General features: G+C 44.9%; 1 protein-coding gene across 10 annotated transcripts in view; it reads right to left on the reverse strand.

The window, feature by feature from the left end:
• Positions 1–24,216, reverse strand: part of LOC140465927 (uncharacterized) — a 96,543-nt gene extending 72,327 nt beyond the window's left edge. For 5 of the 10 annotated variants that reach the window (XM_072561897.1, XM_072561901.1, XM_072561900.1 and 2 more), the window contains exons 1-3: positions 23,906–24,205; positions 13,866–14,110; positions 8,775–8,843 (exon numbers count right to left, since the gene is read on the reverse strand). In XM_072561897.1, coding sequence (XP_072417998.1) covers positions 8,775–8,843; positions 13,866–14,013 — 217 coding nt within the window. In that variant the 5' untranslated portion in view covers positions 14,014–14,110; positions 23,906–24,205. Of the gene's footprint in view, positions 1–8,774; positions 8,844–13,865; positions 14,111–14,447; positions 14,467–14,582; positions 14,732–23,905 lie in introns of those variants that run through there. The other 5 variants (XM_072561899.1, XM_072561894.1, XM_072561892.1 and 2 more) reach the window with 5 other exon arrangements.
• Positions 24,217–24,556: the final 340 nt, after the last annotated feature.

The following is a 24,556-nucleotide window of genomic DNA, read 5'->3' on the forward strand; positions in this document are numbered from 1 at the left end:
AATACTCTGGGAAATGGTGTGATGCAGTAGTACACTGAGAAACTGGAGTGTAAATAGGGAAGCATTGTGGAGGAGTGAGATTTTGAGGAAACACCCTGGGAAAACAACAGGGTATACAGCAGGAACATATTCCAGCCAACCTGCAGGAGAATTGGAATACTTTGTAAAACTGCGGGATATGGAGTGGACACATGGAAACAGTGGGAAAAGAGGAGAAACACTGGGAATGTGGGATGCATTGAGAGGGGTACAATGAGCACTAGTGGAATGTAGAAAGGTCATGTTGGGGAATGGTGAGTGTTGTTAGAACATTCTAGGAGAACATGCCAGGTAGGAGGGATATATAGACACAACATAGAGAAGACAATTAGATGTATAGAGGACAAACAGTAAGAAACATTGGAGCCACAGTGGGGATCAGAATATTATCGATGGAATGCAAGGAGGAAGGTAAAGATAAAGTCCCTGTCACAGTTCTAGATAACTACAGGACTGCTCACCATAAGTATTAAGAGGATACAGCATGGATCAATGGGGAATATGGCAAAGACAAACTGTGGAGAAATGGGATATAGTGGGGATAGTGTTACATACATAAGGGATGGAGTCAGAACAGTGGGATATAGAGGAGACAGTGTTGGGGACAGGACAGAAGTGTCACACTAGGAAGTGTGAAAAACAAGGAAGAGATAATCTGGAGAAGAGTGAGAAATAGAGAGGACAAACTGGGTATCAAGGTGTCACAGAAGGAACAGGCACACTGGGGGACAAACTGGGACACAATGGGAGCACATATGGATAGGACAGAATTGTGAACAATGGGATATTCGGGAATATATTTGGGAACATTGTGATTTACAGAGACACACTAGGGAACAGTCAGGTACAGAAGGAGCATTGCTGAACAGCACTCCATACAGAAATGTCCTGGGGAACACAATGATTTGGAGAAGCCCTCTAGTCAGCTGGGACTTCATAGGAACATTACAAGACAGAGTATAACACCAAAACCCATTGGGAAACATGAGAAAATGACCACATCTTTGGTCAAACAGGTATGTTTTAAGGAGGATCTCAAGCAAAACGAATTGAGTTAGAAAGACAGAGACTGATATTGAAGAGTGTAGAATTTGATGACATCTTGAAGGGTTGTGGCCTTGTGGAGGTTATAGAAATGGGGATGGATAAGACCATGCAGCAATTTGAAAACAGGCACCTGAAGTTTCAAATCAAGATACTGCTTCATCAGTAGCCAATCCAGGCCAGTGAGCAAAGGGGTGACAGGGCAACAGGACTCAGTGCAACATCAGGAATGGACAGCACAATTTAGACAAACTGAAACTTAGCGGGGGTTGAATGGGCAGGAAGCTCAGGAGTGAATTGGGATAGTCCATGAGGATTTCAGCAACACAAGCCAGAACAGGAGCAAAGCTGATATTACAGAGTGGAAATTGGTGGCCTTAGCAAAGTCTCATCAAATCTGACCCCAAGGTTATGACTAGACTGGGTTAGACTTAGAGTCTTTCCAGCGACAGGAGTGAAGTCAGTGGCTAGGGAATGGTGCAACACTCTCACAGAGCTCAAAGCTCATACTTTGTAATAGTTGCCATCTCTATCAGTCCTTGGTACTGAGTAAGAGTTTGTCTGAGGTACCCTGTTGCCAATAATGCTCCTTTTTCCTCCATCTAGTGCTTAGTGGTACAGAGATACCAGCATAGAATATCTGCAGAACAGGCGTTACTCTTAGATAATGCTAAGGTTTACTGCATAAAACCACTAAGTCTGGCAGAATTACTAGGATATTAGTTAGCTGGTCTCTCCACTTCCTCTCAAAGCTACAGTAGAACTCACTGACTCCACGCCAGCATGTATGTAACATCAGCAGAATGAGTGGAACCAATGTAACATGAACATTAACCCCTTCAGATCTTATACCTTATACAATCAACAGATTTTGGAGCAAGAATGGAAAACTTGCTTTTCGTCTTTAAATTGCAGGAAATTTCAATTGATACAGTCCTGGATGCTGGATAAGCTGAGAACTTGGTACTAGTGGAGGATGTAATAAAGCTGGGTGCTGGCAACACTCAGATAATGGGCATCATGTAGATGAGAAATAGAAGGAAACCAAGGACAGACAGTTGAAAGTCACCAGAGTTAGTCACTAGTCCAAAAGTGGAGAGGACATCCAGTGTAAATGATCAAGGGAAGACAGTGATGTAGTATAAGATGTAGTTCCAATCTCATTACAGCAGATGGTGAAATTCAATTAATCAATCTGGAATAAAAGGCTAGTCTGGTGATAACCACAAAATCAGTTCACAAATGCCCTTTAGGGAAGGAAATCTGCTGACCTTACCTGGTCTAGCCTACACGTCTCCAGATCCACAGCAATATCATTGACTCTGAACTGCTTTCTGAAATGGCTCAGCAACACATTCAGTTGCATGAAACCATTTACAAAATCTGATAAACAAAATTAGTCCAGACAAAACATTAGACATCGGCTAAAGCATTGGAAACCATAACAGCAAATCCACCCTATTAGTCCTGCAATGTCATTCTTACTAACAAATGAAAGCTTGTATCAAAACTGGGAGAGCTTTTCCACTGTCAATTAAAAAACAGCTACACGGTAATTTTTCTTGAGAATGACTATGTCTCAGGCAACACTCTCACCATCCTGAGGTATGTCCCGTCCCATCGACAGGACAAGTTGAGCAGACTTGGGGGACATCACCAGGAGTGGGTAAGCAGCATCAATACTAACTCAGTCGGTTGGATCCTCAAGGACATAGCTACTGGACTGGTTCTTAAGTTCTGAGGAAAGGTCACTCGACCTGACATGTTTAACAGATTCTGCCAGATCTGCTGAGCTTTTCCAGCAATTTCTGTTTTTGCTACTAGTTTGGGTCAGCAGTGGGTAGTGAGGGAACCAAGAAAAGGGGAGAGCTTACTTGACACCATCCTTGCCAGTCTCTGCTGGCTGCAGATCCATGACAGCATTGGTAAGACTGTCCTTGGTTTCCTTCTATTTCTCACCTACGTGATGCCCATTATCTGATTGTTGACACCAGTTCTATTACATCCTACACTGATCCCAAATTCTCATGCAGCTTATCCAGCATCCAGGACTGCACAGTCCTGTGGAGCCATAATCCTGCCTCCAATGTGGACTGACCACGATGCTAAATAGGGTAGATATCTAACAATTCATGACTGAGCATCCGAGGCACTGTGGGCCATTGGCTGCAGCAGAATTTTATTCAATACAATCTGCAACCTCATTGCCCCTGACCCTTACTCTATTATTACCATCAAGCCAAGGGATCGACCCTGGTTCAATGGAGAGTGCAAGAGGGCATGCCAGGAGCAGCACCAGGCATACCTGAAGATGAGGTGCCAACCTGGTCAAGACAAACAGGACTACATGTGTACCAAGCAGCTTAAGATAGATCTAAGTGATCACACATCCAACAGATCAGATCTAAGTTCTGCAGTCCTGTCACATTCAGTCATGAGTGACGGTGGACAAATAAATTCACTGAAGGAGGAAGCTCCACAGATATTCCGGTCCTTGATGATGGAAGAGCCCAGCACATCAGTACTAAGGGGATGATCCATCTTGGTGTCCTCCAATGGTCCCCAGCATCAAAGATACAAGTATTCAGACAATTTGATTCACACCACATGCTATCAAGAAATAGTTGGGGGGCACTGAATACTGCAAAGGCTATGGGCCCTAACAACATTCCAGCAATGTTACTGAAGACTTGTGCTCCAGAACTTGCTGCTCCCCTAGCCAAGCTGTTTCACTACAGCTACAACACTGGCAGCTACCCGACAATGTGGAAAATTGCCCATGGTATGTCCTGTACATAAAAAGCAGGACAAACCCACCCGGCCAATTACCATCCAATTGGGTCTACTCTAGATCATCAATGCTATCAAAAAGCACCTGCTCAACAACTGCACCCTGACAGTCCATTTGGGTTCCTGGCCTCACTACAGCCTTGGTTCAAGCATGGACAAAAGAGCTGAATTCCAGAAGAGAAGTGAGTGTATCTGTCCTTCACATCAAGGCCATATTCGCTAAGGGCAGCAATAAGGAGCTCTAATAAAACTAGAATCAAATATAATCAGAGGAAAACTCTCTGCTGTTTGGGTCATACCTGAGACATAGATAGCTATTGTTCTAGGCAGTCTCAGCTTCAGCATGTCTCTGCAGGAGTTCCTCACGGTAGTGCCCTAGACCCAACCATCTTCAGCACCTTCATCAACAACCTTCCCTCCATCATAAGGCCTGATGTGGCATAGTTACAAGATCTGGACAAGTGGCAAGTAACATTTGCGCCACACAGATGCCAGGAAATGACCATCTGCAATAAGAAAGATTTGAGCTATTGCTCTTTTACGTTCAACTGAATCCCCTATTATCAACATCAAGAGTTACCACTGACCTGAAACTGAACTGGATTACCCACACCAACACACTGGCGACAAGGGCAAGTCACAGGTGAGGAATATTATAGTGAGTAACTCACTTCCTGACTCCCCAAAGCCAGCCCACCATCTGAAAGGTGCAAGTCAGGAGTGTGATGGAATACTCCCCATAGCCAGGATAAAGCAGCAGCCTGATTGGCATATCCACAAACATCCGCTCCCTCCTCAACTGACACTCCGTATGCATTACTGCCACTATCTACAAGATGCAATGCAGAAACTCACCAAAGTTCCTTAGACATCAATTTCCAAACTCACAACCACTACAGACCTAGTGAGACAATGCCAGCAAATACATGAAAATATCACCATCAAGTTTCCCTCCAAGCTACTCACCATCCTGACTTGGAAATATATCACCCTTCCTTTAGTGGATCCGAATCTTGGTATTCCCTCCCACCAGCATTGTGAGTCCACCTACAACATAGGGACTGCACCAATCAAGAAGGAAGCTCACCACCATCTTCTCAAGGGCAACTCGGAATGGGCAATAAATGCTGGCCAGCCGATTATTCCCATGTTCCATCAAATTAAACAAAATGAAAGTTGGTTTACAGCAGAGGAAAAAAACCTGTGAATTATCTTCAGTTGCTCCGACTCCAGCGCATGGGAGGAGGACCCAATGGGATCCAGTTAAATGCGGAAGTGGATGGTCAACAATTGCTCTGTCACGTTTGTTCAGGTTTGTATCCTTTGTTTTTAAAGGGCAGAGTTAAGGCCCACACTAAGGGGAACAGCTAGATTTGGAGAGGTTCATCGTTTGGCTGTGTTCTTAGAGCATCAGAGATGAAGGTGAGAGCAAAACTGAGTAAATCAGGAGCTGCAAAGTGTTATGGCAAATGGAGGATCAAAGGTTAGATTTTGAAATTGCAAGTTTAATGAGCTGTTCTGGGTAACAGTGTAATGTCACGGGCAACCAGTGTGACATTACACTGGTTCAAAACACAGGGAGGAACATACTGGAGAACATTAGGGTATATAGAGGGGTGAGCTGGGAAACAGTGGAGTATAGGCAAGGCACATGAGGGAGTGTAGTGCATGTAAGGGACACAATAAGGACCAGTGGAATATACAGAAAGCCATACCAGGAATCTGGACAAACAGTAATATTTAGAGACACAGTTAGTTCAGCAGTTTATGGAAAGGACTCACTGCGGAGTAGTGGGATAAACAAGGCCCACACTCAAGAACCAAAGGTTGTGGAGGATGCACTGAACAGCCATAAGATACAAAGGGAACATACTCCAGTGGAGTGCCTTCGCATTCCAGCCTTGATTTAGCATGATCTATATCCCTGAGACCCTGTGTTTGCCTCTTCCCACTTGCTGACTTCCTGCCTACTGGAGGAAGATGTTGGGTTCCCTTCAATGCAGACCGCCATTCTATTCTCACACTCACACCTGGTTATTATTGTTTGGAGAATTCACCTGATATGCCTCATACACCCTTTTATTTGGGTTCATTATATTCTCAATCTCCCTTATGCAACAATGAGTTCTGCGTTTGATCCCCTGACCTTTGACATTTACACAATCTGTGCCTGAAACACCACCTCCTCAAAGATCAACCGTTGATCTATTAGTTTTCTTCACAAACATTTGAAGTAATTTTCCCTGGCTAGGGCTCCTCATCATCCTATTAAAATTAATCTTTCAATTTAGAAGCTCTACCTTGTAAGTTTCTTGCACTTCTCCATTACGAATCAAAACTAAGTGATATAATGAATACTCTTCTCCAAATGTTCTCCCATCGAAACTTGTCCCCCTTCAGATACTTCAATCCCCCACACCAGACACTCCTTCCTCACTGGGTTCAGCAAATACTCATCAAGGAAATACTGAACCTAATTCTCAACCCGCCCAACTATGCTTTATTCTAACAATAATTTGGGTAATTAAATAATAACAATTTCATCACTCTATACTTAGAGTCATAGAGATGTACAGCATGGAAACAGACCGTTCGGTCCAACCCATCCATGCCAACCAAATATTCCAACACAATCTAGTCCTACCTGCCAGCACCCGGCCCATATCCCTCCAAACCCTTCCTATTCATATACCCATCCAAATGCCTCTTAAATGTTGCAATTGTACCAGCCTTCACCACATCCTCTGGCACTCATTCCATACACGTACCACCCTCTGCATGAAAACGTTGCCCCTTAGGTCTCTTTTATATCTTTCCCCTCTCAACTTAAACCTATGCCCTCTAGTTCTGGACTCCCTCACCCCAGGGAAAAGACTTTGTCCTATCCATGCCCCTCATAATTTTGTAAACATCTATAAGGTCACCCTTCAGCCTCCAACCTCCAGGGAAAACAGCCCCAGCCTGTTCAGCCTCTCCCTACAGCTAAAATCCTCCAACCCTGGCATCATCCTTGTAAATCTTTTCAGAACCCTTTCAAGTTTCACAACATCTTTCCGATAGGAAGGAGACCAGAACTGCACGCAATATTCCAACAGTGGCCTAACTAATGTCCTGTACAGCTGCAACATGACATCCCAACTCCTGTACTCAATACTCTGACCAATAAAGGAAAGCATACCAAATGCCTTCTTCACTGCAACTCCACTTTCAAGGGGCTACCAACCTGCACTCCAAGGTCTCTTTGTTTAGCAACACTCCCTAGGACCTTACCATTAAGTAAAAGGAGCTTTATTCCTGATGAAGGGCTTTTGCCCGAAATGTCGATTTCGAAGCTACTTGGTTGCTGCCTGAACTGCTGTGCTCTTCCAGCACCACTAATCCAGAACCTTACCATTAAGTGTATAAGTCCTGATAAGATTTCCTTTCCCAAAATGCAGCACCTCACATTTATCTGAATTAAACTCCATCTGCCACTTCTCAGCCCATTGGCCCATCTGGTCAAGATCCTATTGTAATTGAGGTAACCCTCTTTGTCTTGCGTATCTTGGTCATTTCACTGATGATTTATTTCTCCACCTTTGGATGTCTATCTCCCCAGATAAACCTGATCATTTTTGTTTCTCAGCTCTCACCAAACAGATTCTGCCTAGTTCTGAACAAGGATCCCTGGACCCAAAACATTAACTCTGCCAGACCTGCTGAGTTTCTCCAGCAATTTGTTTTTTCTGCCTTTGCTCTCCCTCAAGGGCATTTTGTCTTTCCAGTGCTAGTGTCTACCCTAATCAGTCCTATTGCCTCACTGTCTTTCTCCTTAACTCTCTTTTCTGACCATGTTCTACCCTTGAATATAAAAGATTCAGTCCTCACTATTTTTAAGATATTTTTCTGTTATTGTCACCACATCAAAACCCCATGCACATTTTTGCTAGTAGTTTACCAACCTTACCTTTACATAACTGCATTGTAATCCTGCCTCTCTCCTCTCAATCTGTCTAGTCTGCTCCTATGGTAATACCTGATTCTACACTACAATCCAATGCAGCTTTGGGCACAATGGAATATAGAATTAACATACTAGAGAAGGAACATCGGGATGTAAAGAGATCAAAGTTTAATGGACATTTCCCTTGTTAGTGTGGAGCACAGTGAATGTCTATTTAGGCTCTGTCTGCCTTTTCTTCCATCCTCACTTTGAGGGTTGGGCCATCAACTCCTATTGGATGGTCCACATTTATGGGCAAAGTGCTGCAGTGATCTTCAGTGGGATAGCTGACTAGGAGACTCTTCCCCTGTCACTGCCTGCACTGAAAAGATTAACAGGCTGGCAATCAAACTGCTTGGCCATATGAACCACCCTACCAACACTTCTTGGTATCAGGCTCTAACCCAGAGCTTCACGTCTGGAAGCAGGGAGACTGCCCTTGCCTTACAAGAGTTCCCATGCTAATTTATTTATTAATGAATGCAATTTTCTGGAGTTTTTTTTTTGCTGAGTTTAAGGCAGTTAGATTGCCACATAATTGTGATAAGTGATTTGTTTAGATATTGAAACTGATCTTGTTAATATTGAAACATATTAGAGTTGATAGTTCAGAGAATCTGATGTAATTTTAGTGTCAGATCAAATCAATACTGAACATGATGACTAATGCACTGATGTCAATGTTGAATTGTATGAATGTAAACGTGGGGTGCACTAGATGTATAGTTGTTCTGGTTTTGGGAAAAGAAATCAGAAGATCCCAATAAAATGCGTCAACCTGAAATGTTAACTCTGCCTGATCTGCTAAGTTTCTCCAGCATTCTGTTTTCATCCCAGGACTTTCTGGACTTTGCAGTAGGTTTAAACCACTCTTTAGGAGGCAATTGTTTCTATTATACGGAGAAAGGAAGGCACTTACCTTCTGAAGATGGTGTACTCTTTACATCAGAAGCATCTGAAACAGGCTCATCTGACACAGGAGAAGAATCTGAAAGTGGATATATATCATTCAAAATACCAGAGAAATTTGTCACTTATCTGGCTCAGTTTTAAATCCATAATAGGTCTTTCAGGTTAAACTATCTTGATTATTAATTCAAATGAATATAATTAATTCGAGGGAGTTAATCCAGAGCAGTACTCTAAAACACTAATCCAGATATACAATGGAATCTAGCACACTAATCCAGATCAGTATAATTACTGCAAGATTATAGCACTAACCTAAATCAATAAAACAATTACTGCGGCATTTATCTGAACCGTTAACATTAACTCAATTAGTAATCAGATCAGTGTAATAATTTCTACGACACAAACACTGGTGGAGAGAGGAGAGGTGACAGCAACTGCCCTTGGCATTAAGGAGCTTTTGACTAAATGCAGCAAAACTCTCCACCGGTTGGAGCCACACCTATCACAGGAACATGGCTGTGGTTATTACAGGTGAGTTATCTCGGCTCCAGGATATCTCTTCAGGAGGTCCTCAGATAAGTGTCCTCAGCCCAACCACCTTCAGTTGTTTAATCATGGCCGTCCCTCTATCATAAGGTGAGGATTGGGGATGTTCATCGTGCAAATTTCAATGTTCAGCACCTTTTGCAACTTTTTCAAATAATGTAAAGACCCTGCCTTTGTGCAGCAAAATTTGAGATAATGTTCAGGTTTAGGCTGACATGTGGAAAGTAACATTTCTGCCATAAAAGTGCCAGTCAAAGACCCTATCCCACAAGAGAGAATTTAACGACCTGCTCTTGATATTCAATGACATCACCTTTGCTGAATACTCCACTGTCAACATACTGGGGTAATGATTGAGCAAACACTGAACTAGACTGACCATAAAAAGTACTGTGGGTAAAAGAGCAGGTCAGAGGCTAGGAAGCTTGCAGTGAGTAACGTGACAATGCTGCTCCATTAACATGGTTATGTTGTCGTTGGGTTTTTTCTTAGTGGTCGTAAAGGCAGAGGTTCCAATATGTCTGGGTTTATCTTCGTGAAGAAGCTTTTAAGTTTTTAATAAAATACTTGTACAATGAAAGGGGAGTGGCCAGTTCTCCCAGCTTAGCTTTTCTCTGGTTTGTTTTGTTTTTTGTAGTCTGGATGTTTTGCAGGTATGGGTCAAGTCTTAGCTGGGAACCCAGACAAACTGCTGGACCCAAAGAAGCAGCTCCATGCTGATCCTCTTTCTCTCTCTACAATCTCTCTTCTGTAACGACCTGTGTTTGAATTTACCTTTTTTTTTGCCAAGGGGGTGATTTTGGGCATGTTGCAAGTATTTGTAACAGCATCATTAGTTGCAATGTTATTCTATAATCTGTTCTCTTTTGTTCATGATTAAGTAAACACGGTTTTGTTTAAAACCGAGTGGTCAGGGCCAGCTGCATCTCTCCTGGAATATCTGTGTTACACCTGCTTAAAGCAACGAGAAACGTTAGGGTCTGGGCTGCCTTCTTGAAATGCTTTGAGAGAGTCTGGCCTGGTCCATAACTGTAATTCACCTCCTGACTTCCCAAAGCCTATCTACCATCTATAAGACATAAGTCAGAAGGGTGATGAACACTCTCCATTCAAGAAGCTTGACACCATCCAGGAGAAATCAGCTCACTTGATAAGTTTACCGTACATTACCTAAACATTCACATTCTCCACTACCAAATGTACAGTAGTAGCAATGTGTGGATAAATTACAAGGCGCATTGTAGTAGCTCACCAAGGCTGCTTAGGTAGCAGCTTCTAAGCCAATGACTCGGTGAAGGACAAGGGCAGTTGACACATGGGAAAATATTTGGGATGGCACAGTGGCTCATGTTTAGCACTGCTGCCTCACAGCACCAGGGACCTGGGTTCAATTCCTGCTTCAGGCAACTGACTGTGTGGAGTTTGCACATTTTCCCCGTGTCTGCGTGGGTTTCCTCCGGGTGCTCTGGTTTCCTCCCACAATCCAAAGATGTACGGGTCAAGTAAATTGGCCATGCTAAATTGCCCACAGTGATTGTAGGTTAGGTGCATTAGGGGGAGGGGGAATGGGTCTGGATGGGATACTTTTCGAAGGGTTGGTGTGGATTAGTTGGGCCAAAGGGCCTGTTTCCACACCGAAGGGATTTTTAAAAAACAAACCCACCACCTACAAGCCACATACCATCCTGGCTTGGAACTATGCCAATGTCCCTTCCGAATCTGCAGCGATTCGTGGAGGTAGGTCTTTCTCCAGGGTAATTAGGGATGGACAATAAATGCAGGTCTGACACCCACATCCTGTGTGAGTGAATTAAGAAGCAACAGATCAGTTGAAGAAGTTCTGCAACAATAATTCAGATCTGTTCCACTGGACTTGAGAAGTGGAACCACAATTTCAAAATTTGCAAATCAGCACTAAATTTGACGCAATAATTTATGCAAAGGAGAACTGCAAAAGATTCAAAGACAAGATTGATAAACTTTCAGAATGGGCATGCAATTGGCAGATGACCGTCTGTATAACAGAGAGAATAAGGAAGTCACATACTCCTGAGTGTCACTAGGATTGTTAACTACTGATTGTGATTCGGGTTAATAAAGCTATTTAAAAGGAAAAAATGTTTAGTTCTAAAAGGCATTGAAAAGCAAAGAAAGTACATTACATTCATATCAGAATATGATTGGACTATAGTTGTAGTACCAGGAACAGTTCTCATTTCCACATCATTAAGAGGATGCAGAGTATTGGAGATGTTGTATAAATGATTTTGAAAAATGTCACAAAAGTGAGGCTTTACTGATCAGGGAAAACTGAAGAGGCTGCAACTCTGTTATAGAGAAAACCTAGGGGGAACCATACAGAGGCTTTTAAAGTTTTGAAGAGTTCAATAAGGTAGATGTAGAACTGATGTTTCCTCTTGTGGAAGAAACCAAGTACCAGGGGTTATAAGTATAAGATGCTAATAAATATAATAAGAAACTAATTAAAAATATTTTTACTCAGCAAGTAGTGAGAACGTGGAACCTGCTGCCTTAGGAAGAAAAGAGAGACAAAAGGCAAACATAGTTTTAAGTCAAAGCTGCATAAAGACTTAAGGAAAGAATCAATAAAAAGATCCATTGATTGAGTTAGATACTGAGCAATGAGAGGAATGTGATGAAGAAGGATTGGAGGATGTTCAGGTGAAGCATGGAGCTGTTGAGTTGAACGGCATGTTCTTGGGCTTCTGTGAGCCCAGGCAATTCCCCTGGGTGAATAAATTGTCCAGATAGGTGAGCACACGCTGACTGGTGAGGGCAAACTCCATGGCAGTTGATGTATGCTTTTATTGAGCAAACAGACAGTGGTGATGGTTCTGTCGGACCCTAATGGGTGATTATGATACCGGTAATATCCGGTCAGGTAGTGATGAAGTAGGGCTCCCGAGCCGGGGCCTCACCCTTCTGCCAGTTATCCTTCTGTTTTCCTCTTTTCCTGTTTCTTCTTCTTTCTCTTTTGTTTCACTTACCTCTTGGTGAAGAATTCCGTTGCAGTGACAGTGTTGGCAGCGGCAAGTCTGCCCAACATCGTGGACCCATGACAGCGAGGTGGGAGGCCGGCCTGGGGTTCCCAACACCATCTATGGCCGGTGCAGATTCACGGAGATGGCAGAGGCCGTGACAGGTTGGGGCCTGGTACAAGACCCGGCAGCATCAGCAGCGGCTGTGTTGGCGAGGTGGGCCCTGAGTGGACTCACGTTGATGGTGGTGGAGGTGAGTTTGGGACGGTGCAGTAGCCAGCGGCATTGGTGGCACCTGCATTGGCGAGGTCCATCGAGGACTCTCAGCGACAAGGGGGTCAGTGGAGGGGAGATGGCACTGAAGAGTGGGCAGCTTGCGTTTCAGGGGTGGCATGATGAAGGAGATTTGTGCCTGGTCACCAGCCCCATAACAGAACACACAACAAGAACAACTGTCAAAGTGGACATTCTCTTGATTTCTTCATTTTTCTGCATTTATAGTCCATCTTTTAGTTATTTTTCTGTGTTTTTAAGATGGTGTCAGAGAGTGGTAACATTATGGAACACTTTTCATTGTATTTTGCAATAAGATACACATGATGATAAATAAACAAAATCTAAAACTACAGTATGGAACCAAGCCATTCGGCCCAATTGTTTGAAGCTACTGCTTGTGCTCTTGCATGATATTGTTAGTTGGTGGTTGTAGTAATGATCTTAGGTCAGGGTACAAGGAGATATAAGTCAGATCCCAACTTTCTTTCGGGTTCATCATAAGTTGCAATGGGACAGGAGGTGTAAAACAAGCTTTCGACTTGCTGTCACATATATGACATGATCACACATAAACCCAACCCCACTCCACTGCTCTCAGACCTGAAATCTGATGGTGTTCTGGATGTGAAAATGTGACTGCGTGAGGTAGAAGAGACAACCCATCCCTGGGGCTTCTGTGAGCTGACAGAGGAACCCCTTTTTAATACAGACAATTGATTTGTGATAAAAAGCTGAGTTCTGACTTGGTGGACAGGTGCCTGCCACTGTCTGTAACATACAGCAATGGTGAACCTTTTCTGCGTTTCCCTCTCCACTATGTACGAGCTGGGGTGGGGCACAATGGCTGCACAAAGCCACGGCAAGAGAATCACCTTCGGTTTTGTCGGTTGTGGGGATGTCTTGCACTGGAACAAGAAAACCAAAAGGTCCTTTCTCGAGTGGATTCTCTCGATGTAATTGAAGCTTTTCAAACCAGAGAGCAGGTCACTAAGGGTTACAGAATTAGCTCTGTCTAAATTGGTTCCATCTGTTTGAGGATGCTTTAGCAGCATTAATCTGCAGGAAAAGCATTTCAAAGCTGCGACCAATTGCACACAAAAGCTCATTCTGAAAAAATTGTAGCAACTGCAGCCCTGGCATATATGTCAGTATTTGCTAGAATATTCCAGCACTGGCTGCAGCAACGCCCTGAGCCATCTGTGCTTAACTCTGCTGCTTCCTCCCATCTGAGAAAGAAAACCAATTCATAACAAAGCCCCTTTTTCTTCACTGACCTTTAGTCGCTTGGTTTGCTGCCCCAAACTGTGTTGCTGCGGTTACCCCAACTCCATTCTCGTTCACCTCGGGGAGGCCCGGTGCTGGTTTATTGTCCCTATCTTGGTCGACACACAGACTGTGCTCTCCACTAACCACTGTCTCCATCGCTGCTGCAGCTTGATCGGGTTCTCCTGATGAGTTGTGCAGGGGCTTGTTACACTGCACTGGTACTGATGCTCAGCTATTCCCACACAGATTCAGCCTGAAAGAGAGGGGGAGGGGAGAGGGATCAGCTACACCTCCATATTCATGATTAGTGCAGAACGGCACAGGATTTCTTTGCTAACGATGGATCTCCTTTAAATTCACTGCAGCACAGCATTCCATTACACGACATTCCCCATTATACACAAGTCTCTAACCCTGTCTCCATCTGCCACATTGTCAACTTGCCAGAAAAATTCAGCCCTGCAATATCCACAAAGCTGCAGAAAGAGACAAAGCTTTGTGCCCTTTCCAGAAACATCGAAATACTGACTCCTGCGAAGGGCCAGAAATCCGTATCGTTTCTGGTTCAGTCTTAAAGGAATATTTCATACCGATGGCAAGATCCAGTAATGTGGACCCACAGACCATTTTCAGGGCTCATTCATTCTGTGCCCTTAACAGGGACACATACCCCACTTGCCCACAACACTCCCTTTTCAAGATTAGTCACAAAGCCAGCAATTGACCTGATTCAGCAGTGACAGAGCAGGCAGTTCAAGTCCCTGAGTCGGGTTTCAGCCTTGCTTCCAGACTTAGCTGTGTAAACACACCACGATTCAGTTTCATTATTTCTACTGCTGAGCAGATTATCCTCCCCCTAAGACTGAGAGTGAACCGTCCATGTTGATATTGAGCTCTACAGGACCACAGGAGGACCAACCAGTCTAGTACTGAGCCATACAGATCAGTACTGAATTGCTGAGTCCAATAATAAGCCCCAAGGGGGCGGGAAAGAGCTGCCAAGACTAATGCCGAGACCCAGAAACCAGGAGAGAAGTACCCAGTCAGATATTCGGCCTCACGGGCTGGACGAGAATCAGAGTGTGCCCAATGCTCTCAGCTCTCTCTTGGATAATCTCAACACAACAGCGCTGAAATTGAGCTCTGGTTGACCATGATCCGGTGAGCTAGCAGCAGAAATATCAGCCAGGCTCCGTGCTCTGACCATATTCAAAGCACCGTGGGGCGGCACGGTGGCTCAGTGCTTAGCACTGCTGCCTCACAGTACCAGGGACCTGGGTTCGATTCCAGCCTGGGGCGGCTGTCTGTGTGGAGTTTGCACATTCTCCCCGTGTCTGTGTGGGTTTCCTCCAGGTGCTCTGATTTCCTCCCACAGTCCAAAGATGTGCAGATTAGGGTGAATTGGTCATGCTAAATTACCCATAGTATTCGGTGCATTAGTCAGAGGGAAATGGGTCTGGGTAGGTTACTCTTCGGAGGGTCGGTGTGGACTTGTTGGACCGTAGGGCCTGTTTCCACACTGTGGGGAATCAAAAAAAAAGGGAATCAAAGGGGCACAGATGGAGAGATTGACATTGAGGTGAATTTGGGATGTCCAGAAAGACCTCACGCTCCTGCATGTTGGGCAAAGTTGGCCAGACATATCAAAGCAAAAACATTGCCAGAACAGTCAAATTACAAATGGCACACTTTACAGAAGCTCCTGGGATACAGTCCCAACACACACACTGGCTCTCACTAGGGACAAGTCCCACACACACATGCTGGCTCTCACTAGGGTATAGTCCCACACACACATGCTGGCTCTCACTAGGGTATAGTCCCACACACACATGCTGGCTCTCACTAGGGTATAGTCCCACACACACATGCTGGCTCTCACTAGGGTATAGTCCCACACACACATGCTGGCTCTCACTAGGGTATAGTCCCACACACACATGCTGGCTCTCACTAGGGTATAGTCCCACACACACATGCTGGCTCTCACTAGGGTATAGTCCCACACACACACTGACTCTCACTGGGGTACAATCCCACACACACACACACACAGACTCTCACTGCAGGAATATCTTCCCTAAGTACAACTGTAATACTATCCTTTATCAAAAATGCCTCATTCCTCTCTTGCCCCCCCTGCCCCGTCCTTCCTGTCGCATTTGTATCCTGGAATATTAAGCTGCCAGTCCTGTCCATCCCTGAGCCACATTTCTGTAATTGCTACGATATCCCAGTCCCTTTTTCCTAACCATCCCCGAGTTAATCTGCCTTTCCTTTTAGGCCTCTTTCATTGAAATAAATGCAGTTTAATTTATCAGTCCTACCTTGTTCTCCGCTTTGTCCCTGACTGTTTGTTTGACTCACTTCTTTTCTCAACTGTACCAGTCTCGGATTGATCTCTTTCCTCACTATATCTCCCTGTGTCCCACCCTATCCCCACCTCCTTTCCCCCACCACATTACTAGGTTAAATCCTCCTGAGCAGCTCTTGCAAACCCCCCCGCCAATATATTAGTCCCCTTCCAATTCAGGTGCAATCCGTCCTTCTTGTACAGGTCACTTCTACCTCAGAACAGATCCCAATGATCCAAAAATTTGAACCCTTCTCTCACACACCAGCTCCTCAGCCACTCATTCATCTGCTCGATCCTCTTATTCCTACCCTCACTAGCTCGCAGCACCAGGAGTAATCCAGTTTTCTCTACTCTCGAGTACCTCCTTTCAGTCCTACACACACAGTGACTCACACTGGGGTACAGTCCCACACACACGCAGTGACTCACACTGGGGTACAGTCCCACACACACACAGTGACTCACACTGGGGTACAGTCCCACACACACACACAGTGACTCACACTGGGGTACAGTCCTACACACACACACAGTGACTCACACTGGGGTACAGTCCCACACACACACACAGTGACTCACACTGGGGTACAGTCCCACACACACACACACAGTGACTCACACTGGGATACAGTCCCACACACACTGTGGATCGATGAAGGAGGAGGAAAAGGTTAAGTCAGTCTGATAGGAAGAAAAGACAAGGCCAGCTTAACAAAGTGTATTTATTTCAAAGCAAGGAGTATATTAGGTAAACCAGATGAGTTTAGGACCTGGATTAGTTCAATGTTACTACAATGTTACTATTACAGAAACCTGGTTGAGAAAAGGGCAGGTTTAGCAGCTCAATGTTCCAGCATTTAAATATTTAGGGTGTGATAGAGAGGCATGTAAAAGGGGTGAGGGGGTTGCATTACTGATTAAGGAAAATGTCACAGCTGCGCTAAGAGTGGACATGCTGGAGGGCTCATCCAGTGAGGCCATATTGGCAGAACTCAGGAATATGAAAGGTGTAATCACTATGATGGGTTTATACTATAGTTCTCCGAATAGCCAGGCAGAAATAGAATCACAGATGTGTAAGCAGATCATGGAAAGACATGTTGTAGTGGGTGATTTTAACTTCCCCAATATTGACTGGGACTGGATTAGTGCCAGGGGCTTGGATGGGTCAGACTTTGTCAAGTGCTTTGTGAAACAATATGTAGATAGTCCAACCAGGGAAGGAGCCTGGCCAGGTGATTGAAGATTCAGCAGGGGAGCATTTTGGAAATAGTGATCATAATTCCTTAAGTTTTAGGTGGTTTATAGATAAGAATAAATCCATCAAGTGCAAGTGCTAAATTCTGGGAAGGATAATTATAACAGTATTAAGGAGGAACTGGAGAAATCAGGTATGAAGTAGCTGTTTGAGGGTAAATCCATATCTGACATGCAGGAGTTTTTTAATGGGCTGTTGATCAGAGTTCAGGATCAGCATGTTCCAATCTGGATGAAAGATAAGAACGGAAATATTTTGGAACTCTGGATGGCATAAGATATTGGATGTTTAGCTAATAAAAAAGAAAGCGCATGGAAGTTTCAGCAAACTGAGATCAGACAAGGCCCTTGATGAGTATAAAGGAAGCAGGTCATGAAACTGTAGAATCCCTACAGCATGGAAGCAGACCATTTATCCCATCGAGTCCATGCTGACCCTCCAAACAGCATCATACTCCCTATCCCTGTAACCATACATTTCCCATGGCTAATCCATTTAGCCTGCACATCCTTGGACACTAGGCAGTTTAGCATGGCCAAAACACTATCTTCAGTGCACCTGGAGGAAACCCACACAGACACAGGGAGAACATACAAATTCCACACAGTCTGTCACCTGAGGATGGAACTGAACCCAGGTCCCTGGTGCTGTAGTACTAACCACTGAGCCACCCGTCCTGGGCACTTGAATTTAAGGAGAATCCCAAGGCATTTTACACATGTATTAGGAGCAAGAAGGTAGTTGGAGAAAAGGTAGGCCCACACAAGGACAAAGGAGGAAAGTAGAGCCAGCAAATACTTCACATCGGTATTCACCAAAAAGAAGAACATGGATGGCACGGTAAGATTAGGGAGTGGTATGCTGACATTCGATATTAAGGAGGAGGTGTTATTGGGTGCCTTGAAAAACATTAAGGCAGGTAAGCCCCTAGGGCCTGATGGGATCTATCCCAGAATACTGAGGGAAGGAAGGGTTGAGATTGCTCAGGCCTTGGCAGAGATCTTCCTATCCACTTTAGCCATAGGTGAGGTCCCAGAAGACTGGAGAATAGCCAATGTCATTCCTTTATTTAAGAAGGGATAATCCAGGAAATTATAGGCTGGTGATCTTTACATCAGTAGTAGAATAATTACTGGAGAATATTCTCAGTGACAGGATTTACATGCATTAGGTAAGTGATCTGTAAGCAGGGACAGAGTGTAATATTATTAAGTTGGCAGATGATACTAAAATAGGAAAGCAGGCAGTGATGAGGAGATAAAGAATTTACAGATGGATATTGATGGACTAGGAGAATGATGCAGAACCTGGCAGGTGGTGTTTAATGTGGGTGTTTAGTGTGAGGTTGTCCATTTTGGCTGGTAAAACAAAAGGGCAAATTATTATTTAAATGGGAAGCAGATTCAAAATGGGAGGCTTCTGTGCAGAGGGATCTGAGAATCATTGTGCATGAATCACAGGGAGTAGGTATGCAGATGCATTATATAATAAGGCAAATGGAATCCTGCATTTATTACAAAAGGACTGGATTATAAGACTAAAAAAAGTGTTGTTACAATTTTATAAGACATTGATGAGACCACACCTGGAGTACTGTGACCAGTTCTGGTCTCCTTACTTGAGGAAGGATGTAATGGCAATGGAAGCAGTTCACCAGATTGATTCCAGGGATGAAAAGGCTGCCATATGAGGAGCAGCTGAATATTCGCTCAAGTTCAGAAGAATGAGGGAGGATATGATTAAGGTATACAAGATGCTAAAGAGGATTGATAAGCTGGACGTTGAGCAGATGCTTCTCCTTGTGGGACAGTCTCAAACAAGAGGGCATAGCTATAGAGTGAGAGGAGGTCGGTTCAAAACTGTGATCAGAAGAAACTACTTCTTCCAGAGGGTTGTGAATCTATGGAACTCATTTCCAATCAACAGATTTAGAAAAGAAATAGAGATGTTTCTGATGAAAAACAGGATAAAGGGCTATGAGGATTAGGCAGGAAGGTGGAGTTCAGGCCAGGATAATGTTAGCCATGATCATGTTAAACAGTAGGGTGGGTTTGAAGGGCTGAATTGCCTACTCCCATTCCTACTTCCTATATTCCTCTATCAGAAAAGAATGGACTTACAAGGGGTAACCAGCATGACTTTGAGTGCAGAGGCCATGTCTCACCAATTTGATTGAGTTTTTTTAAGGATGTGACATAGATGATTTATGAGGATAGAGCAGTTGATGTTGTCTACATGGGACTTTTAATACAGAATTTGACAAGGTCCCTCATGATAGACTGATCCAAAAGACTAAGTCACATGGGATCCATGGTGAGTTGGCAAGTTGGATACAAAATTGCCTTGGTCACAGAAGACCAAGGTAGTGGTGGAGGGATGTTTTTCTGACTGGAGGTCCGTGACCATGGTTTTTTTAGATTAGATTACATTCCCTACAGTATGGAAACAGGCCCTTCGGCCCAACCAGTCCATGCCGACCCTCCGAAGAGTAACCCACCCAGACACATTTCTCTCTGACTAATGCACCTAACACTATGGGCAATTTAGTATGGCCAATTCACCTGACCTACACATCTTTGGACTATGGGAAGAAACCGGAGCACCCGGAAGAAACCCACGCAGACACGGGGAGAACGTGCAAACGCCACACAGACCGAGGGAGGAATTGAACCCGGGTCCCTGGCGTTGTGAGGCTGCAGTGCTAACCACTGAGCCACCATACCATCCCCATAGTATTCCACAAGTATCAGTGCTGGGACCTCTGTTTGTAATACATATAAATGATATGGATGAAAATGTAGGTGGTCTAGGAAGTTGGAAAAGATTACATGAAAATAATGGAAGTGTAGATAGTGATAAAGGTTGTCAAAGCATAGAGCAAGATTTAGATTAGTTGGAAAGTTGGGCAGAGAAATGGCAGGTGGAGTTTAATCTGGATGAGCATTTTGGGAGGTCAAATGCAAGAAGAGAACATACAGTAGCTGGCAGGCCCCATAGGAGGCTGATGTAAAGAGGGATCTTGGGGGTGCAAGTCCATAGTTCCCTGAAAATAGCAACACAAGCATCAGTTGTGGCATCAGTTGGGACATTGAGCATAAAAGATAGCAAGTCATGCTGCAGTCGTATAAGACTTTAGTGAGGCCACGTTTCAAGTATTGTATGTAATTCTGGTCACCACACTATAGGAGGGCTGTGGAGAGGGTGCGAAAGAAGTTTACCAGGACATTGCCTGGATTGGAGAGTTTGGACAAACTTAGATTGTTATCACAAGAACGTCAGAGGCTGAGGAGCAATCTGATAGAGTGTTAACATTATGAGAGGCATGGATAGAGTGGACAGTCAGAGTCTTTTTCCCAGAGTAAAAACTTCAAATACTTGCAAGCATAGGCTTAAGATGAGGGGGGGGGGGGGGCAAGGCAAGTTAAAGGAGATGGGTGAGGCATGTTTTTTTACACAGGGTAGTAGGTGCCTGGAACGCACTGGCAGGAGGGCTGGTAGAAGCAAAAGTAATGTTTCAGAGACATCTAGACTGACACATGAACAGGCAGAGAATACTGGGATACAGACCACCTGCAGGCAGATGGGATTAGTTTAAAATGGCATCATGGTCAGTGTAGAGACGTTGGGCCTGAAGGGCCTGTTCCCGTGCTGTACTGCTCTATGACTCTAACTGGGGCAATGGTCTCACACACATTTGACTCTCACTGGGATACAGATCCCACACAAACTAACTCTTACTGTGGTATGGCTTCAACACATACTTGCTCTCTCTGGGGTTTTTGATTAGATTAGATTCCCTACAGTGTGGAAACAGGCCCTTCGGCCCAACCAGTGCACACCGACCTTCCGAAGAGTAACCCACCCAGACCCATTTCCCACTGACTGATGCACCTAACACGACGGGCAACTTAGCATGGTCAATTCACCTGGCTTGCACATCTTTGGGTTCAGGTCACACACACTGTCTCTCACTGAGGCAAAGGTCCTGCACAAACTAACCCTTCCTGTGCTCGGTTTCCATAAAAACCAACTCTCATTGGGGTATGGATTCCCCTGATTCTCACTGGGGTTCAGTGCCACACACACTGACTCTCATTGGGTTAGGTGTCCCACATACATACTGACTCTCACTGGGGAACAGTCCCCCCCCTTTCCCCCCCCCCCCTTCCTTTCCCTCCTTTCCTCCCCCCCCCCCCCCCCCACCCACCACACACACACACACACACACAAACACTCACACACACACAGGGGAACAGTCCCACACACACACAGACTCTCACTGGGTTAGGTGTCCCATACATATAGAAACACAACAACATTGAAGCCAGTCGGAGGAATAAGGCTATTCAAACACTCTAGCCTGCTCTGCCACTCAATATGATTGTGGCTGATCACCATGCTCAATACCTTAGTTCTGCCTTCACCTGCCCCCCCCCCCTACACATTAACAGCATAGAGGTGGAACTAGTAGAGAGTGCCTTGGGAGTTGGTCATCCACAACAAGCTTTCTTGGACTCTTCATGTGGACGCACTGATTACAAAGGCCCAACAACATCGACTCTTCCTCAGGCAGCTGAGGAAATTTGGCATGACGGTGAATACCCGTGCCAACTTTTATGGGTGCACCATCGAGAACATTCTGTCTGGATGTATCACTACCTGGGTATGGCAACTGCACCATTCAAGATCGGAGATGGTTAAAGAGAGTAGTAAACTCAGCCCGGACAATCACAAAGGCCAACCTCCCATCTATAGAATCCATCTACCAGGCTCACTGTCAAGGAAAGGCCACCAGCATTCTCAAAGATCCATCCCACCCTGAGAATGTTTTTCTACAACCTCAACCATCTGAGAGAAGGTACAGAAGCCTGAACACATGCACCAGCTGGTTTCAAAACAGTTTCTACCCTACTGTTGTTAGAATACTGAATGGACTCACAAACTGTTAACATTCACCTGTACCTGTGTTTTGGTTTTTGCCATTGTTTACCTTTTATTTATTTATCTATGCTACTTAACTCTGATCTGCCTGTGTTGCTCACAAGACAAAGCTTTTCACTGTGCCTCAGTACACTTGACAATCAATTCAATTCATGTCCATCCCCTCAAAATCCCTTTATCTGTTTAGTCACAATAGCTATACCTATCTCCTTCTTGAAAACACAATGTTTTGGTCTCAACCACTTTCTATGGTACTGAATTTGACGGAATTACTACTCCCTGATGAAGAAATTTTTCATCACTTTAGTTCCCTAAGATTTAGCTCATAGCCTTAAACTATGAGCCTTGGTCCTGGACTTTGCAACATCAGGAACATCCTTCCTGCAACTAACCAAGCTTAATCAATCTCTTGGTTCTTCTTTGCCGACTTCAAAACTGTTCCCAATCCTCAGACCTTATTTTTTGCCAATTTTGTGTATCTTTTTTGTATTTATAAGATGTGGTATGGCCACTGCTCTCTTTGTATGCTTACACCACACAGGAATAAACAATTTTTGCAGTTCACCCATTCTCTCTTTGAATGTTTGCCATTGCCTATCCAGTGTTATCCCTTTCAATACCCTACATCATACCCAACTCATGCCTCATACCATCGCAGTTTCCCTTCTTAAGATTCAGGACTCTTATCTTAGAATCAAACTACCTCAATTCTCCATCTTGATAAAGAATTCTATCATATTATGATTGGTCATTCCCAAGGGGTCTCCGGCAAATTCATCTGATTCTCACTGGGATACAGTCCCACACACACACAGAGACAGACTCTCACTGGGATACAGTCCCACACACACACACAGACAGACTCTCACTGGGATACAGTCCCACACACACACACACACACTCACTCACTGGGATACAGTCCCACACACACACACACTCACTGGGATACAGTCCCACACACACACTCACTGGGATACAGTCCCACACACACACACACACACACTGGGATACAGTCCCACACACACACACACAGACTCTCACTGGGATACAGTCCCACACACACACTGACTCTCACTGGGATACAGTCCCACACACACTGACTCTCACTGAAGTGTGGCTCCGTGAACCCTCTGTTTCCTGTGCTCCCTGAGCGGGCTTGCGGTGGGGGAAGCAGCGTCGGGGCCCGAGTCTGGGCCAACAGAGTGAGCACAGGGACAGGGTCTGCTCCAAGTCTCTCCTGTTAGATATGTCTCTGTGTCTTTCCACAGGCTGTGTTTCTCAGGACACTGTGACACTTCCAGAAAAAAAAGCTCCACCCCCCCCCCCCCCCCAAGGGATCAATGCCTGGCTGCAGAATGGAGCTGTTTTTCTCTGCTATCTGAGGCTGGCACACACACTGCGAGGATTGAGCCAGAGCGGCGTGTGTTGCAGTAATCCGAGCAGCGAACCCCGCACAGCGTGAGGCAGCAAACTGGGGCGATAGGTGTACTCACTGTGTAAACTCCGGTTCCCTCTGACCCACAACGGGGGCTCTGTGTGGGAGCTGATCATCCAGGCAGTACACACACACAGGCCTTGGGCGTCAGACACGGGGGGGAAGAGAGAGAGAGACAGCAGCGAGTGGGTGTGTTCACTGCTAAGCTCTGCCAAGCATTAGATAAGTGTCTATTATGGGCTGGGCTCGCTTACAGATAAAAAGGCAGGAACTGCCCTGGGATAGATCGCAAGCTCGGATCTAACGGGACTCTGACACACCGTCCCAATCAATGCAGCAAACCAGGGGAAGGGGGACACTAACAGAGCTTCCCCTTCCAAACCAAAACCCACAGGAACCTCCGTGCAGTCAACGGGCAGAAGCTGGAAGAGCCTGGACTACCTCCAACCGCGGGATGGTGCCTGTGGCAGGAATGCTGAGCACAGGGCGAGCAGAGGATCAGTCTTACCGGCTGGCCCCTTCCTCACATAGAGCTCCACTTCAGACAGTAATACCGTCACTCATCAGGGCCCCACTAACACAAGCAGTGGGCCCAGCAACCCAACACTGCACAATGGGCCGAGGAGTGGCAGGTGAAGTTTAGTTTAGATAAATGTGAGGTGCTGCATTTTCGAAAGGCAAATCAGGGTAGGATATGCTTAATGGTAAG

This window comes from Chiloscyllium punctatum, chromosome 42 (genome assembly GCF_047496795.1).
Source record: "Chiloscyllium punctatum isolate Juve2018m chromosome 42, sChiPun1.3, whole genome shotgun sequence".
Taxonomy (NCBI): Eukaryota; Metazoa; Chordata; class Chondrichthyes; order Orectolobiformes; family Hemiscylliidae; genus Chiloscyllium; species Chiloscyllium punctatum.